General features: G+C 38.2%; 1 protein-coding gene across 2 annotated transcripts in view; it reads right to left on the bottom strand.

Annotated features, from left to right (window-relative positions):
- Nucleotides 1-18,154, bottom strand: part of myh11a (myosin, heavy chain 11a, smooth muscle) — a 37,124-nt gene that overhangs the window by 10,073 nt on the left and 8,897 nt on the right. The window contains exons 4-25 of one of the 2 annotated variants that reach the window (XM_038290743.1): nucleotides 16,629-16,656; nucleotides 12,743-12,842; nucleotides 12,613-12,639; nucleotides 9,296-9,388; nucleotides 9,127-9,190; nucleotides 8,660-8,758; nucleotides 7,918-8,061; nucleotides 7,279-7,374; nucleotides 7,036-7,154; nucleotides 6,786-6,938; nucleotides 6,489-6,662; nucleotides 6,203-6,376; nucleotides 3,873-3,987; nucleotides 3,576-3,769; nucleotides 3,365-3,486; nucleotides 3,212-3,281; nucleotides 2,958-3,118; nucleotides 2,723-2,831; nucleotides 1,645-1,776; nucleotides 467-673; nucleotides 228-365; nucleotides 14-137 (exon numbers count right to left, since the gene is read on the bottom strand). In XM_038290743.1, the coding sequence (XP_038146671.1) occupies nucleotides 14-137; nucleotides 228-365; nucleotides 467-673; nucleotides 1,645-1,776; nucleotides 2,723-2,831; nucleotides 2,958-3,118; nucleotides 3,212-3,281; nucleotides 3,365-3,486; nucleotides 3,576-3,769; nucleotides 3,873-3,987; nucleotides 6,203-6,376; nucleotides 6,489-6,662; nucleotides 6,786-6,938; nucleotides 7,036-7,154; nucleotides 7,279-7,374; nucleotides 7,918-8,061; nucleotides 8,660-8,758; nucleotides 9,127-9,190; nucleotides 9,296-9,388; nucleotides 12,613-12,639; nucleotides 12,743-12,842; nucleotides 16,629-16,656 (2,643 nt within the window). The remainder of the gene's footprint in view (nucleotides 1-13; nucleotides 138-227; nucleotides 366-466; nucleotides 674-1,644; nucleotides 1,777-2,722; nucleotides 2,832-2,957; nucleotides 3,119-3,211; nucleotides 3,282-3,364; nucleotides 3,487-3,575; nucleotides 3,770-3,872; nucleotides 3,988-6,202; nucleotides 6,377-6,488; nucleotides 6,663-6,785; nucleotides 6,939-7,035; nucleotides 7,155-7,278; nucleotides 7,375-7,917; nucleotides 8,062-8,659; nucleotides 8,759-9,126; nucleotides 9,191-9,295; nucleotides 9,389-12,612; nucleotides 12,640-12,742; nucleotides 12,843-16,628; nucleotides 16,657-18,154) is intronic. The other variant, XM_038290744.1, reaches the window with a different exon arrangement.

Below are 18,154 nucleotides of genomic sequence, written 5' to 3'. Positions count from 1 at the left end.
ATCTGATGATTACCCTCCAACTCTGAGATCATGGACTCATGTTTATTTTTGAGCTTGGTGAGGTTCTTGGATTTCTCCTCTTCCTCTGCCAGGTTGGCACTAAAATCAGCAATTCGTTCCTCCATCAGCTTACGCTCCTACATTATAAAGCATCAATACTTTTAAATAAAATCCCCCAGTAAAGAACAGCCAGAAGTCTGAGATTAATGGTTCTGGGTTAACCACACCTTCAGAAGCTTGTTGTTTTGGTCCTCCATAACCAGAACGTCGTCCTCAAGCTTTTTTATCTTTCCTTCACAGGTCACCTTCTCCAGCTGCAGCTTCTGACGGGCATCCTCTTCCTCTTCTAAATGCTCCTCAAGTTCCTTTTGCAAGAAAATAAAAAAATAAAAAAATCCAGAAATGAGTTTTATCTCCTATCAATACAGAGATAAAAGAACACAAACTGCAAAACTAAACATCAGACCTGCATTTGCTGCTGCATCTTCTTCTTGTCCAGCAGTAGCGTCTGAGCACGTTCTTCCTCTTCATCCAGTCTGGCTTCCATCTCATGGAGGATCTCCTCCAACTCCTGCTTCTTAGCTGCCAGTCGGACCCTCATCTCCTCCGCCTCTGCGTACAGCTCTGTCTCTGCCTGGAGCTGTTCCTGCAGGGCATTTCTCTCCTCAACAACCTGTAACATAGAAAGTAAAATGATAAACAGCCTCCTTTCTTCTTTTGCTTCCTTTGGTAAATTTGAACACTAATGGCGTAATGGTTAATGGCTCGCTGGTCCCTTGTATTGGAGATATATAGATATAAAGAAATATGTAAAGAAAATAAATGGGCCTCTAAACAGGACCCCATTAGCTTCACGTCTGCCGCTGTCATGGTTGCCTTTAAGGATTTGAACTTTAATCTTTACTTGGAAAAAACAGCACAATAAAATAAAAACGGTGGCAACCCTATGCTCAGCAGACCCAAGGTTCTGAGAATGTGAGAAGAAGTAGTCCAGAGAACAATGATTCACTTCAACAGAGTTCATTACAATAATTGAAGAGCAATGTAATAAAAACATGGATTATAGTTTCCATAGTTGTCTGTAGATGAAGGTTTTGACATTACCAACGACCTTAAATGATTAAGTGACATTCTTTCGGGACCTTGTTCTTCTGGGCCTGGGGGTGTGCTAATATTTGGAGATGGCTATCCTTCATGATCATGTGTATAATTGCTATGTTCGATCTATTGTTGACCTTTTTTACTCTATTTTTTCCCCTCTGTCTTCCCTGCTTTGACCATTGTCCCCTGCTGGTGAGCTTCAGTTTTAAACACTTCTGATCTTCCTCCCTGTAAAATTGGCTCATTCAAGAAGCTCAAAGGACTAATAAAGGAGGCTGTCTCTGTTCTAGAAATTCCTCTAGAACCTCTTGAGATGATGTCACAAAGAAAGATTCTTTATAAAATGAAGAACATTGGCGACAACAATGACCATCCTCTTTAGAAGATTTAGAAGAAGACACAACAGTGTCTTTAGTTTAGAACTTCTCCAGATCCAGCACTAGATATACCGTATATATTTTTATATAGCAGCAAATTAACTTTTTGATACTATTGCACTGTCAAATAAAAAATGTGATAGGTAGCTCTGGTGTAAGCCTTTACCTGAGTGTGTTTCAAGGTGATATCCTTCAGCTCTGATTCAAACTTTGTTGCCACCTCTTTGGCTTTCTGTAACTCTTCCTCCTTTAGGCCCATTTCCTCCTCCTGTCGGGTCACTTGTAGCAGAGGCTTGACCTGTTATTTGAAACGAAAATTTAAAAATCTTAAATTCAAAATTGTTTAAATTGTTTAATAGCCATATTCTTGATGGAAAACTATTAAGTTTTGTTAACAAAAGAATTTAAATGAGCATGCTTATAAGTTAACCTCAATGTTTTGTGGAACTTTAAACTTAAGGCGTATTTTTTTTTTATTACAGGTCCCAACTTGTTGCAGACTTTTACATGGTAACAAATCAAATTATTTCTAAAGTTTGGAAAAACTTTTGGAAAAGAGCTCTAACTTTTTCCTTTAGAGGAAAACACATTGTGTTCTTCAGTATAAATTTTAACTGAAGGCTAATGGCCTAGTTATCTAAATAGATGGGTCAAGTTCTGGTGATGCAGAGCCTGCTAAAGTCAGGGAATCTCCAAGTGGGTTTGCAAATGATAAGCAGAGACATTATAGCCACGCTATTGATTTTCCATCACTTAGAAACTTTTCATTTTATCCATCCTATTAAGGAGAAGTGCTGAAATAACACTGTGTAAACCATAAGTGTGAAGAATGTCCTTATCAAAAGGAGCCTGTTTTAAGAAGGAAGACCATCATGCATTGAGAGTTGCTGCAGTTAAAATAATATGTGAAATTTCTAATCAACATTTGTTTAGTTTCTGTTAGTTAAAATGGGAAAATGCAATTAACAGCATATATATTGCAAATGTAACTACCTAAAATATATATATGTCAACTTCCTGTATGGTTAAACTATAGACTTTGTTCAAAATATTTAGATAGTTAACTATGAAGAAAAGCACAGCAGTAACATGTTTCACCATTAGGATGGTGTATAAAAGTCGGTATTAACGTATGCAAATGAAACTCTGAACTAGTTTTTGTTAAGGATAACCTTGCATAACACCGAGCATATACAATAAAACCATGCTCCTGTGTGACATGGTTATACATGTTTCAAGCAGACCTTTGTGAAGAGTCTCCACCACTGCCAGTTCCTGAGTTTAAGGTAAGCAGCACAGTTCCTTTGGATCACTTTCATAGCGGTTAGTTGCTGCTGCCGCTTGGCGAATGCCCTTTGAAAAAACAACAGTTCAAATCCAAAACGTGAAATCAACAGGGGAAAAACAGCATAATGGAATCGTTCTAGTGGCAAATAAAACCAGCCAGAATTCTGTGTGTGAAAATTTGCTTGTTCCTACTTTCTGGCCAAAAAGCCTCTCGCCTGAGCCTGGAAAGCGATGATGATCACGGTGATCTTTAAATCCCTCTCCTCCTCCAGTTGGGCAAGCACTCCTGTGCGGAAGAAGATCTTACTCTGTCCAATCCTGTACAGGTTGGGGTCCAAGTCAAGATGCTTGATCTGTACAAACATAAGATTTTTAATATGGCCATCTAAAGTAACAGGGTGGATCTGGGCATGAAGAGGAGAGATTAATAATTTAAATGTTCCCACCATGATGCAGCAGGCTTGTTTGCCATCCATGAAGCCTTTAGGAATAGCACTTGCTGCCAAAATCTCATATCTGTGCAGAAATGGAGAGAAGGTCACCATCACCCTCGAGTTATTCAAAAATGGATTTGAAGATTAATTAATCGCTTTAACCACCTTTGCCGGAACTCCTGGAAAACGATTCGATTGGGAAAACCTTGTCGACAGATTCGGATGCCCTCCAATACACCGTTACACCTGAGCTGCTCAAGGACCAGGTGTGCATCCAGCTTGCCTGCCTAAAAATGTTTCAATTCTAATAGTTAATTAGAATATGTATGTAATAGTTATGATTTAATACATATACCAACAGAGATATCAGCTTCACCCTTTTCTCGTGGTTTGGGATGATGCATCTGACAAAGTTGGGCTGAGTGTTGTGCAGTGTGGTCATGAGTTTTGTCAGAGACTCCTTGTAGAGCTGTCCCACAGTGCGAAACATGCCCTTCTTGGTTTTTGATCCGCTTGGCATGGAGCTGTCTGTCATCTTGGCTAATGTGTCCAGACCCACCACCCTGTCCGCTGACAAACACAAAAAAATACAAGGTTTTACATTTATAAAAGAATATGGGTATATCTATGGGATTGTAAAGTAGAAAAAAATGTTGGTGCATTGTTATCTTACAATCTTTCCAGAGGTCCTGCACAAACTGGCTGGAGGAGTTGTTGAGCAGTGCTGTTACGTTGTCATTTAGAGGGTCCATGTTCTTTGTAAGCCAAGATGTGGCATTATAATCCACCTAAAAAACAGAAATGAGTGTGTTACTTTAGAGAATGTTTGTGAGCAATCAGGCATCACCATGAATGATAACACTGATGGTTTAAATCAGGGATGTCAAACTGGTTCCAGAAAGGGCCGTATGGCTGCAGGTTTTCTTTCCAACCAAGCAATAGTACACCAGACTCCAGTCACCTCATCAAGTGAGTCCAGTCTTAACATGATGACTTGATGTGATGAATGGAGTCTGGTGTGCTACTGCTTGGTTGGAAAGAAAACCTGCAGCCTCACGGCCCTTTCTGGAACCAGTTTGACACCCCTGGTTTAAATGTGTAAATTCTAGCTGCAATGTAGCAATTCAAATATCTAATTTTCATTTACATATAAATGGATGTTAACATTCCACTGCATTTGGAGAATTCAGATTTTTTTCTCCCTTTAAGAAAACTGGATTAAAGAATCAAGAGGTGGTGCATCTGTGGGGTTTTTGGGGTCATAATAACCACACATTTGATTCTTTCTTTTCCTCTGTGTTGTGCTCTCTTTATTTACCCCCTCTGTCCTGTTTCTTACCCCATCCGTCTCCTGTTTCTTTCCGTTTATTGGCTGCAATGCCTTAAGTCCCTCCTCCTGTCTTGTGCTTGTTCAGTTCATGCTGCGGAAACACTGGTATGTACAGTATGGACAGATATTGATGCTACCATCTTGTTTCTCTGGATGTGCTAGCATATATTTTCCAGGAAAACAGTCTCTCTCAGTCATGTCAGATTCATGACCCTTTTAAGATTTTAATTGTCTTATTGTCACTTTGTATAATCAAAATAGAGGCAGGAAAAAGACCAAATAAGAAAACATTTTCATGAGAAATCCAGTAAGAGATATTGCTGTGAAATTAACTAGTGTTTTGGATTAAACTTTTTAGCGTAATATGAGCCCTAAAGTATACCGGTATGTATAAATTTGAGCTCAGTCTCCATCAATGCTCCCTTTTATGTTATAAGAGCTGGGTGAAATACACAACATTTGTACTCAAGTTGGAGCAAAATAATTTAAACAAAGCTTTACTCAAGTAAAAGAAAAAAAGTAATTTAGGAAATTACCCAGAAGTTAAAACGTATTGTTTAAAAGTAGCCAAGTGATCATAAAACCTGATTTGCAAACTTGTATTCAAATAGTGGTGTTTTAAAGAAATGTGGAAAAGATAAAAGCTATAGAACTATTTCAGTTGAAATAGTATCAGAATAAGTTTGTCTTATTAGAGTATAAACCTTATAAAACTGATGCTTATAGTATGTAATGTAATGTAAAGTACATAGATAGTAATAGGGCTAGTCACTTCCAGTACACTGTTTGCTGAACATTCACTAAACCTTCAAATGACTCAGCAGTACAGGCACAAAAAAATTACATTACAACAGAGAAGTTTGAGTAATAAAAATAAGTCTGATTAAAACATGAACTGTAGGTGTGTGGCTCTCTGGTGCATTTTTTTTTGTTCTTCACTGAATAAAGGGTTACCCATGAATAATGATATTTCATCATATTTTTACTCAAGTAAAAGTATAAATCACAATACAGCAAAACTATACTTGTTTTTAACAAAACGTTAATCAACTTAATGTTACTACTACCAAGCTGTGCTGGTTATAGGCTGATGGAGAAGGCATCAGTTTATAAAAGCACATTTGGGCATTTTAGAGGATTTAAGGTAGAGACTTAGGTCTATTGGTTGCTTTTTATTGTTTATTATGTCCTAAGCATAAAAAAAAAACAGTTTGGAAAGCCTGATGAGATTATGTTAAAATAAATGATAAAAACAAAACTCACAGCCAATTAGAATCTCAATTCAAATGTGATGCCACCCATGGATGAACAACACCCCCAAACTTTAAAAAAAGCTTGCTTCACCACTAACCATCTGGAACCTTAAACATTTATGAAAACTTTATTTAACTAAATCATGATCTGGAAAATAATAAAAGCAAATAAACCTTTACAGACCTTTAACAAATGTGAATCCTTTTAGATAACAATCTCATTGTTATCTAAAAGGATTATTATCTACAAGTAGTATTCAAAGTAGGTGAAAAGGTAAACAAATTAAAAATAAACCTTTTAACCACCTTCAGAGATCTGAACCATTTAAATGGTATTTCAGAATAAATTAAAGTATGTCTTATGAAATAAAAGTATATCAGAAAATTAACAAGATCAATGCATTGTTCTTTCATGTTCACCTTTCCGGCATAGTGAAGAACGGAGAACTCCGTTTTGCCTTTTATCTGCTTAGATTTGGCAAACTTCACATGGTTTCCTTGAGTGTTTATGAGTTTCTCCACAAAGGAGACATCTGTGGCTTTTGGAAACCAGCACTCTTCATCCAGCAGGGCCAAGATGCCGGGGGGATTGTTCTGTAGAGGAAACACCACTAGGTTGAAGAATAGGAAACACCCAAATATGTGAATATTCTAAACTTCTTCTTCCTATGTCAGTGGGGATTTTTAGCAAGTCGGTACTCATTACCGGCCTTTCGATGAGCTCGATGCAGGGCTGCAGGTCAAGCCCGAAGTCGATGAAGTTCCACTCGATGCCCTCCCTCTGGTACTCCTCCTGCTCCAGGATAAACATGGTGTGGTTGAAGAGCTGCTGCAGCCTCTCGTTGGTGTAGTTGATGCACAGCTGCTCAAATGAGTTGTCCTAAAAACAACCAGATCACACAGCACAAGGTAAACATCACTTGTCTTCTACCATGCAAGAATTATTACCTTGAGGCATTTGGGTCTGCAAAAGTAAGTATGTGACAGGTAAATATATCCATACTTCAAAAATCTCAAAGCCAGCAATGTCTAGGATTCCAAGGAAAGAGGCTCCCTGACGTTTGGTCTTGTCCAAAGCTTTGTTGACACGACCCAGGATCCAGCGGAAAAGTCGCTCAAAAATGGCCTTAGCCAAAGCTTCAATAGCAAAGTCAGCCTAATATGGAGCAACAAAAAGCAAGAGTGCTGATTATTATATAGCGACTACTTATGAGTCTATAGTAAACGGTTTAATCAGTTAACATCATTGGCACCTGCTCTTTGGTTTGGGCCTTCTGCACGACCTCTCTGCCAACTTTGATACGAGGGGTGAGGATTGCTTTGGTAAAGTCTATCACGTTGATGCCCTGTAGGTGGCAAACCTTCTGCGCCGCTGTGGAGACGAGAAGAGTGATGAACTCATAAAACCAATAAATAAAGTACATTATTCAATAATCAAATTGGTAAAGGGGGGTTAGACAAAAAAAATTGATTTGTAGGACGTCAATCTGTCTAACCCGTGTTGTCTGGCATGGTTGCCTGCTCTTGATTCCTTTCTTTCTTAAACTCGATGTTTCCCAGCTGCATTACCGTGGAGCAAACCTTCAGTATATCTGCATAAAAAGAGCAAACACATGAAGTAACTGGAAAGGTACAGTCACTGTATGGAACTAGAGCTGGAAAATAAATCTGTATCAATATATAAACACCAGATTAATAGAAATAGAAAATACATTTGATTTAGTTTTCAATAATTCCACTGAACCTCTGATCCAGAACCACAAGGCATTCTGGGAGGCCCCTTAAACTCTCACAGCCAAACAAAGCAATTTGGTGGTTGGGCTGACCTCTTTTTAAAAGGATAAGGGGTAGTTTTAAATTGTTTTAGGCTTACAATCTAAATTCTGTCTTTTTTTTTACCTGACCCTAAATTCAAATAGGTTAACAAAACACTAATCAATAGTTATCTATATCAATTGATCTCTAGGACATTTATTGAGATACATTTTCAGCTATATCACCCAGCCCTAGGACATTTATTGAGATACATTTTCAGCTATATCACCCAGCCCTATATGTAACAGGTAAAGATAGCAGGATTTTGCAATCAAACTAACAGAAATGCGATTCAAAATAAGTGAGTAATTTAGTGATACCAGTTCTTTCCTCCTCAGTGAAACCCATGATGTCCATTGCCTCCATGGTCTCCTCGTATAACTCATCATCTTGCTGCCCAGCAATCTGAACATGGCCCGCACTCAGGAAGCGATAGTTACTGAAGGGTTCCAGCAGAAGGTCCTCTGATGATAGAATAAGAACAGAAGTCAAAAACAAACGGAAAAAAACAACAACTTAGAGGTATTATGGAGTTTTCAAATGATATTGCCACCTTTGGCCAAAACACAGAACTGCAGTGGTCTTCTGCTAGTTCTCGTAGCTCGCGCTCATGTGTTTTTTAATTTTTTTTATTTTATTTTACTTTTTTTCACTTTACGTAGAGTTGGCATTGTTTTCTGAGTTCAGATGGATGCTAGTTGCTTATGAGTATCCACAAAATCCATGACATCAACGCAAACAGCGCTGGAATATCCGACCAGGAGTAAATTAAGGAAAATAAACTACAAACTTATAGATGAATCGGTGCCGAACTACTAAGGTGCCAGTCTGCTCATCAATCAACTTTATAGTTGGAAAGGGTAAAAAAAAATAAGGCTATTTTAAAGATATTTTTCAGTTAAAACTTACATAATGTCTCTTTAATTGAAAGCTCTTTCAAGCCCCTCTTCTTTGCTCTGATGTTTTCAAACTATGCTTGTTTCCCCCCGTACTTGTATGACCATCTGTCCCCTTTTCAGTAATATTATATATATATTATACATGTTCTGACAATCATCTTACCTCTCAGTTTGTCTTTAGCTCCAGCAATCATGTAGTAGAAGATGTGAAAAGCTCTCTCCGTCTTTGCTTGTCGGATGCATCGGGACTTCTCCAGCAGATCTGAGAGCAGGCGCCAGTTAAGGAACACTCCGCAGCCAGCAAAAACTTTAGATCATTTTTTTTATGGTCTACATTATGCTTTTTATTTAAAAAAAAACCTTTAGAGGCCTTTACAGAACAGCTTAATTTTCAAAAAGGTGGAGATTTTTTACAAATAAATTTTAGACAGTGAACAAAATATCATAAAATATAAAGTTTGTGGTTATAACAAACAAAAGAAGAAATATATATTTAAGGGATATGAACATATCTGTTAGACTCCGTCTCCCAGCTATCGTTGGGACAGTATTATAATGACACTGCAGGTGGACTTACTACCAGAATAGCCTGAACTGTAGGATTTACCATTTCAGAAACAATAAGGATACAAGTCTCAATGTTAGCTCCAACGATGTAGCCCGTCACATCAAAGTTTATGCGGATGAATTTTCCCTGAGAAGGAGGTTGGTAAAAAAAAAAAAAAGCAGGAATTTTTTTTAAAGCGAGAAAAAAAACAGTAAATGAAACAGATTCTTGCACTTTAAACCTCAAACTCACAAATCGAGAGGAGTTGTCATTTTTGATGGTCTTGGCATTTCCAAAGGCCTCCAGGATCGGATTAGCCTGAAGGAGCTGCTTTTCCAGCTCGCCCTAATGAACAAAGTAATATACAAAAGAAATATTGCTTGTAAGCTGTAAAAGGTGGTGTTAAAAGGTATAAAGGTATTTTTTTTTTTTTTACCACAATGACGTGGGTTAAGAGAAAGAAGAATGAATAAAATAAGCCCTAATAGATTTACAACAAATGATGCATTTTATAGTCAGAGTTAGATGGTGGCATAACTCCACAGAACCAAAATTATTCTAATGAGGTTTGGTAAAACCTAAATTCTTTCCAAAATATCTATTCTCGATATGTAATTTTCTTCCTGCAGACTGCAGAGAGGCTGAATGACCGTCCGTCTAACCGAGGACGACAGCTCATCACTTCGAATCGAGCTAATCCTCCTGATCAAAGAGGCTGTTTTTGTCTGCATCAAGGTTTGAGGCAGTAGATTTCTACATAAACTTTCTCATTTAAAAACACCCACAGTGTAAATGATCTAAAGTCTGGAGGAGAACAGGAGGAAAACAAAAGAACAGCAAAAAGAGCAGCTCTGAACCTTGTCAAATAGATGATTACTTGGTTAGTAATCCAAACATATTGTAAATGAATAATGTGATTAAAATATCTACTTATATTTTAGAAGAGATTACATCGTCAGATTATCCTTCTAAACATGGACTTATCATATTTCAAATAAATTTCAGATTTACTTTTTTGCTTTTTGAGTAAAAAAAAAAAATTGTTTCTACCAAATGAGGCAAAACAAAATACAGACCCACTGATGAGGGGCAGTTCAGAGTTCAGGATAACTGGAAAACAAAGGAAAGAAGACAGAGCACAGCAAGGTGGAAACATAAGGAAAATGATTTCATAAAAAGAAAATACAAACTTTTGAGAAGATAGATAAGCAGCAGACTTGGAGGAAAAAGGCCTGAAATGGGCAGATTGGAAAGAAACAAAAAAAGAGAAGGAAGAATACCCAGAAAATATTTATTCTAAACAACCAAGAGGGTGTTTCAGATCAGTAGTAAATAAATAAATCACCTTACCTTGAAAATGTCAAATAACCAAAAAAATATATAAATTGGGTCGGGAAATAAGTATAAAAAATATTTTCTCCACAGTTAAACATCTAATTGGAATGTTATGGAAGAGAAATGCAAGCAAGATATCAGTAAAAACCAAGACACTCACACACAAATTATAAAAACCACACCAGCTCATCAATTAAGCAATAAAACGAATCACTTAGAGCTGGACACATAAAAGAAAGTCTCAAAACATTACTTCTACCTACTAATACAATTTAACATATCTGGTTTAGTCCTAAAACATGAAGAGCCTGTAATGATAGGTACAACCAAGAGCATCACAATCTAGTTACTGCAAAACCTACTAATAGAATTGCTAAAGCCATATTTCTAAATGTTAAAGTGAGAATTTCACCAGAACGTAGGCTCACACCAGATAGTCTGAGGAGTCAGTCTCAGAAAAGAAAACAGTGTAGGCAGGCACATTTCTTTACTCGTAAAACAACAGTATACTCTAATGTGGTGACAGACCTAGTACTGAAGAAAAAAAATTTAGCACAATATTTTGACACAAAGGTGAAGCAGCAATCAGGTTAGGAGAGGGGAACATCATGGTTTGGGGCCATATTTTACTGTCAAAGGGAGGATAAATGGAAAAATCTGTCTGAGGAAATTCTTGATAAGAATCTCAAGATAATTGTTGATCCAGTTGGACAGAAATAACAAGAGAGAGGGCACAGATCCGTTCATGGAGGAAAACTACTTAGGAAGTCTTTCTTGAAGCACCCCTGTTCTGCATATTTTTCCGCATTATTAGAGCTGCAAAAATTATTACAGGCAGCTCATTTAAAGCAGATTGTAAGATGTTTTAGTTCCTATTTTGGAATTTGTCTTCCAAGCCTCAAAACAGCATGCTTACAGCTCTGTTGCCAAGAAACAGACAGTATCACATTAATTGATATGGAGGCTTGTGAGGTTGGGTCAGATCAAACCAGTTCAAATTCAGAGCAGAAACTAACCACACCAGAATCCATTTGGAATCGAGACAACTTGACAAAGTAGATCTCTGGTTGTTTGCTCTGGACCAGGGTTAGCTTGTGTGAATTTCCAAAGATACAAAAAGGTCCAGACCGAGAGTGATAAAGAACTCTGACAGGTTTAAAGCAGACCAAACATGGCAGGTGTGACTGTGACCATAGAAAAGATCTGAAGATCTGATTCAAAAGAAGAGGCTCCAAGGTCCTTCAAGTACTGAAGACATTTTTGAGTAAAAAACTGGTTAAAAATCGGACCTGAAAAACAAATGCACCTATCATCTTGATACCTGTATCAAGATGATGCGTTTAACCCATCAGTACCTTTGAGCAAAGGTGTCCATATTTCTACCCTTTATCACTAAAAGTCAAAACGAATCGGTCCAGAATCTGATTATTCATAGCATATGTGGATTATTTTATCTGTTAGAGAATTCTTGAGAAACTGTGACATAAACAGCCACGTGTAAAAGGTCTCTACTTTTTCTGCTTAAATAACTTAAATTTACTATTTGTTTCCACATGTTTGTTGTCTTTTTTGACTAAATGTTATACATAAGCAATGTAAGGAAGCAGCAAATCTAAAAAGAGATAAAAAACAACAACAACCCTGCAACAGAAGAGGAATCTGTGCACCCCTCCTGTGCACCTGACAGGTAAGGTTATGAATGTATGAGTCAAAGGAAGGTCAGCTTTGGACAGACAAACAACAGGAGATGGGCATGCTCACACTGTGCTCGATGATCTGTGAGAGAACCTTTCCCTGCCACAGAGAGCTTGGTTTTATCTCCAGTGGCAGTGAAAGGATGTACGAAGCTGCCAGTCTGGTCACAAGGTAGAAAAAGGGGCACGTCCATCACTGTGTATCATACCTCTACTGATCATTATGCTTTCTGAACAAGCTAGTCGCCAGAGTAAAAAGGTGCAGTTGGACTTAAAATGCAAGGACTAATTTGTCCATGATTTTCAGGAAGCTGTGCCAACATTTCATTCCAGCGAGGAGCCTGTTCTAGAAATCAGCTTTAACTAGTGATGAATGCTGAGAGAAACACAGTCTAACTTAAGACAATTGGACACCCTGGATGTAGATGAAGTCCTTCTTGGGCAACTTGGTGACACTAACTCCATGCACTTTTAACTAAACACACAAATGGCACACGAAAAAAAATAAACACACACTTCAGGCATTCCCCTTTTACTCACGTAGGCAAACTGTGATCCTGATTGCTGCTATTTAAAGGAAATATACAGAATTAAACGGGGCAGATTTTTGCTTAAGAGCAAGGGAACTGGCTGACAGATCCTAACATGAGTTTTTCACACAGATACCTACAGCACTGCTGTCCTTCTTGCCCTTGTGAGACGAGGCCACAACAGCCAGATACTGGATGACCTTCTTTGTGTTCTCCGTTTTCCCAGCGCCAGATTCTCCACTGAGGAGAAGGAGAAAGAAGAAAAGGATGAAATGATTCAGAGAGGAAGAGAGAGAGAAAGAGAGCACCATGAAGCTAAACAGCACTGACAGGACTTCTGTTCACAGTTCAACAGCCCAGTTTAATTGATGAAATCATGTGCTGTAGAGATAACTTCAACACCTGACCTAAAGTAAAATCACACTTGCTGTTATGTAATATCATCCTTTTAATAATGCTGAATTTTTTTTAATCTGAAAACTCCACTGGCCTTGGACTTCCCCCTCCCAGTTATTTCAGTCCCTTGATTTAATGTTAAAACAGAGAGCTGGAGGTAAATGTGCAGACGTTTAGTTTCATTATTATGGGTCTTGTCCCAATAGAGTGTAATGCTTTTAATTATCACATAGATTTAATGATTTTTAAGACAAAATCAGGTGTTTGGATCTTTTCAGGGTTTTCTCTGGTCCATACAGGATCAAATGTTTGCATGCACACCCGCTTACATCTTATTCCAACAGGCTAATTGCAGCCTTATATTTACACTCTTCTGGGTTTCAATTCATCCAGCTGCATGGGAAAGAGTAGGGAGTTTCTATAAGCATGCCAGACTTTGTGAACAGACAGCAGAACCAGTAACAAAGCTATTAAACCTCCTATGAGTCTATTGGGAGGCTGTCAGATCCCTCAAACTTATGATTTGGGCCACTGCACCATTTAAAGTAATTCAAATACTTTTACAAAGCAACACAGACAAATTCTTTCCCTCCAGACAACAAACTTGGATATATGACTCAAGCTGATTGATCCCAGAGCCATCGGACAGAGCAGACGTACAAGCTTGGTCAGGTGTCCTTAAAAGGCATGGGAAGCTCTGAGTGTTAGATTCCTCTTTGAGCTGCCAAATCCTAGTGGTGCTGTCATGTTTAGGCTGAGTAAGGACATACAACCTCCAGACTGAGGCTGCAGACGGATGTGAACACAAATTAAAATGCCCCAAAGATTTTCCTCCTGGTCATCAACCGTTCTGCCCATCTAGCTTGATTTCCACTACAACTTTATGATTTTCAATATATTCAAACTCAAAGTCTTCCTGCTTTGATTACTTCATTTCCATCAGGCCTTATGAGGGACAAAAAGAGGCTGACCTGCAGCATCCATAACGGAGGGTGGGATGGAGTCCAAGAGCGGTATAAACAGCTAATTAATGCGCAACATGCTCATGAAATCAGGAGCATTTTAGTAAATATTTAAAGCAGTTTGATGACAATATCTATGAAGTTTGAGAATGCATATTTTTGTTAAAAATAAAGTTTAGCAGGAATGAAACATCTGAATGAAATAACTCTGGATGTTTGATCCCACTACAAGTTCTGATATCTCCTAACAAATGCTAAAATACAAAACATTTTATAAAAACCAAAACCAAATCCTATGTTATATATTTCTACTTAATATGTCAGAATTTCTGACAAGAACTTATTAAATTATCCAGGAGGAGATCTAAAAAAAAAAAGCTAAAAACAGTGAAACTCATTCTGGCCTTTATGAGATTTCAGTCAGAGGTCCGATGAGTCTAAGAAACCACAATGATTAAATTAACATAATTTTTTTAGAGAGGGCATGTCTTAACAGCTATATCAGTTTTCTCTATCAATATTTCTTACAAAACCTTTTTAATTCACACTTCATCAAAAATGTCCCTCATTAGCATCAAACAGCTTTGCTCCTCAGCTACTACCGTAGATCTATCCAAACTGTTCTAGCTTCCCTCTGATAAGGAAGCCTAATCGTTGAGGAAATAGTTTGATGGAAACCATTTGCTGCATCCTGGTTGCTGTAAATTAAGAGTTCAAATGGGGAAAGCCTTTTCTCAGCTGATTCAGTTCAACTATTCAGAGACGTTTTTGTCTAGATAAATAAAATGATGCAATCAGATCAGAGGTTAATTTAAAGAGAGAAAAACTAGACGTGCAGAAATACTGAGATAATCTGTTTATTTCATTATTCCAGCTCCTTTTTCTTGTCTTACTTAAATGTAACATACCTGTAATGAAAATGGACAAATATTAGATAGAGCGTTCAGTAATGGAATGATAAACCCTTCTAGTCAACTTCAGTCTAAATTCTATAAACCAAACAAGGTTCAGAAAAATCCAACAATCTAATAAAGCCAATGTGTCAGACTACCCCTGGATGTCCCATCATCAAGTCAAAATCCTCAATAATTCTTTCCGCACAAATAAACAAGGCTGAGTCAAAACATTTTGAGAGCTAATCTGGTTCTCCAATCAGAGTTAAGGACACACTTCCTGACTGAATCCCTTTGAGAAGAGCGAGGACACAGCTCTCCCAGAAAGTCTATTAGCTTAAATACTCAGGAAAGGAGGCATGGATTTCTTTCTTGGATAAGCTATAATATATATCAGAATTAGATCTGGCTTAAATCTGCATAATGCAACTATTCTGTGACATACACTATATTGCCAAAAGTATTTGCTCACCCATCCAAATTATTGGAATCAGGTGTTCCAATCACTTCCATGGCCACAGGTGTATAAATTCAAGCACCTAGGCATGCAGACTGTTTTTACAAACATTTGTGAAAGAATGGGTCGCTCTCAGGAGCTCAGTGAATTCCAGCGTGGAACTGTGATAGGATGCCACCTGTGCAACAAATCCAGTCGTGAAATTTCCTCGCTCCTAAATATTCCACAGTCAACTGTCAGCTGTATTATAAGAAAATGGAAGTGTTTGGGAACGACAGCAACTCAGCCACGAAGAGGTAGGCCACGTAAACTGACGGAGCGGGGTCAGCGGATGCTGACGCGCATAGTGCGAAGAGGTCGCCAACTTTCTGCAGAGTCAATCACTACAGACCTCCAAACTTCATGTGGCCTTCAGATTAGCTCAAGAACAGTGCGCAGAGAGCTTCATGGAATGGGTTTCCATGGTCGAGCAGCTGCATCCAAGCCATACATCACCAAGTGCAATGCAAAGCGTCGGATGCGGTGGTGTAAAGCACGCCGCCACTGGACTCTAGAGCAGTGGAGACGCGTTCTCTGGAGTGACGAATCGCGCTTCTCCATCTGGCAATCTGATGGACGGGTCTGGGTTTGGCGGTTGCCAGGAGAACGGTACTTGTCTGACTGCATTGTGCCAAGTGTAAAGTTTGGTGGAGGGGGGATTATGGTGTGAGGTTGTTTTTCAGGAGCTGGGCTTGGCCCCTTAGTTCCAGTGAAAGGAACTCTGAATGCTTCAGCATACCAAGACATTTTGGACAATTCCATGCTCCCAACTTTGTGGGAACAGCTTGGAGCTGGCCCCTTCCTCTTCCAACATGACTGTGCACCAGTGCACAAAGCAAGGTCCATAAAGACATGGATGACAGAGTCTGGTGTGGATGAACTTGACTGGCCTGCACAGAGTCCTGACCTCAACCCGATAGAACACCTTTGGGATGAATTAGAGCGGAGACTGAGAGCCAGGCCTTCTCGTCCAACATCAGTGTGCGACCTCACAAATGCGCTTCTGGAAGAATGGTCAAAAATTCCCATAAACACACTCCTAAACCTTGTGGACAGCCTTCCCAGAAGAGTTGAAGCTGTTCTAGCTGCAAAGGGTGGACCGACGTCATATTGAACCCTATGGATTAGGAACGGGATGTCACTTAAGCTCATATGTGAGTCAAGGCAGGTGAGCAAATACTTTTGGCAATATAGTGTATGTCTGAGTAATAAATACAAAGTCACAGATCACACAGACAAGAGCATTAGAGAGAAATTTGGAGAAGGTCGATTCACTTACGTGCAGAGAATGGACTGATCCTCACGATCTGCAGGAAGAAAGAAAGTAAACTTATGATGACTTATTCACCATTTTAAAGAATTAAATCCAAAATAATCTGCAAAAGAGCTTAAATAAAAAAAAACCCTAATTGCTATGTGGGGTTTACAGACCAGCAGGGAGGGCAGCTTTTAATTCATTTCAGTTTATTTATATAGTAAATCAACGGAACTTATGATGCTGTGAGAAACTATTTGGACATTTGTTGTTTTTGCTTTTTGTTCACACTTAATTGTTTCAGTTTTACTCAGTTTATGTACATAGAGCTTACTCACAATAAACATCACAAGGCATGTTACAAAAGTATAATAAGCTCATACAGAGGGACATACGCACCAAGGTAAACTTAGTCAATACAAATATTGTAGAAACAGAAAAACAGCCCATTTAAAATGAATCAATTAAAACATCTCACTCAGATTTAAAATCAAACTTTGACAACACCCCTAATTTTTCTTTTGTTTGCAAAGAATCTTTTAAAGGTATTTCAGAATACTAGAATGACTGATAATAAGGTCAGGATCAGAGGCTGCAATATTCTTCCTCAGGACCTTCTGGTAGAGAGCAGAATGGATCAGCTTTAAGTCATTAACATCCTAAATCAGTAAAGCGGACCCAGATCATCATGTTACCACCCCCCGTGTCTATGATGTCTTTATATCATGATGTTCCCTTTGTGAAATGTGTTCATTATAAACCAGATATAAAAAGTTCCACCATTGTCTCAGACAGTCAAATAGATATTTTTCTCATTGTTTTTAAGGTCTTTAACATGTTTTATAGGAAATGCAGGATTAGTCTACATTCTTTTTGGCCAGCAGTGTTATTTCTTTTAATCCTTAAGTTCTTCCACAGAGGCCTGTTTTTGCTACTGTCTGTTTACTTTCAGTGAACGTTAAGCATAAATGAGGCGTATGTGGCCTCTCCAACTTCAGCTGACTTTGCGACCTCAGGAATGATTTCTAGATGCACTTTCTGGAGTACGGTAATTCAGTAGAACAGTCACTCCAGGGAACTTTCAGAAATGTTCCCTTTCTTTTACCGTTGTATTGTTTCTATACGTGATATCTGGCCTCGTTAGTGTGCTCGGAGAGAATCCGTTTAATGTCATGGGATGTGTTGGTAAACAAACCTCGGCGTGGCTGTGACATCGAACTCAGCCTTCCATGAGCTATGGTAAAACGGTTATTTCCTTGTGTATCAAAATTGTGAATTTTATTTTTAGCTTTATTTGAACCTTTTATTTTCTATTATTACAGTATCAAAATATTTACAAACTATAAATTCATTTTAAGCCAAATCAAAAATTTTAAAACTCTGTTGAATCCATTAAAATCCAGTCCCATTTATGACACATTGCTGTTCGATTAGTGCCCAGCACCAAATGAGATCAAAAAGAGATTAATCTATTGACCCAAAGATTAAGGAGGAACAGTCCAAACCAAATATCTTGATTTTTAACAAACAAAATAACTTAATCTAAAAAC

This window comes from Cyprinodon tularosa, unplaced genomic scaffold, assembly GCF_016077235.1.
Source record: "Cyprinodon tularosa strain WSP-4 unplaced genomic scaffold, ASM1607723v1 ctg287, whole genome shotgun sequence".
NCBI classification, from domain to species: domain Eukaryota; kingdom Metazoa; phylum Chordata; class Actinopteri; order Cyprinodontiformes; family Cyprinodontidae; genus Cyprinodon; species Cyprinodon tularosa.
The sequence above is the reverse complement of the archived record's forward strand: the minus strand, read 5'-3'. Positions and strand labels throughout refer to the sequence as shown.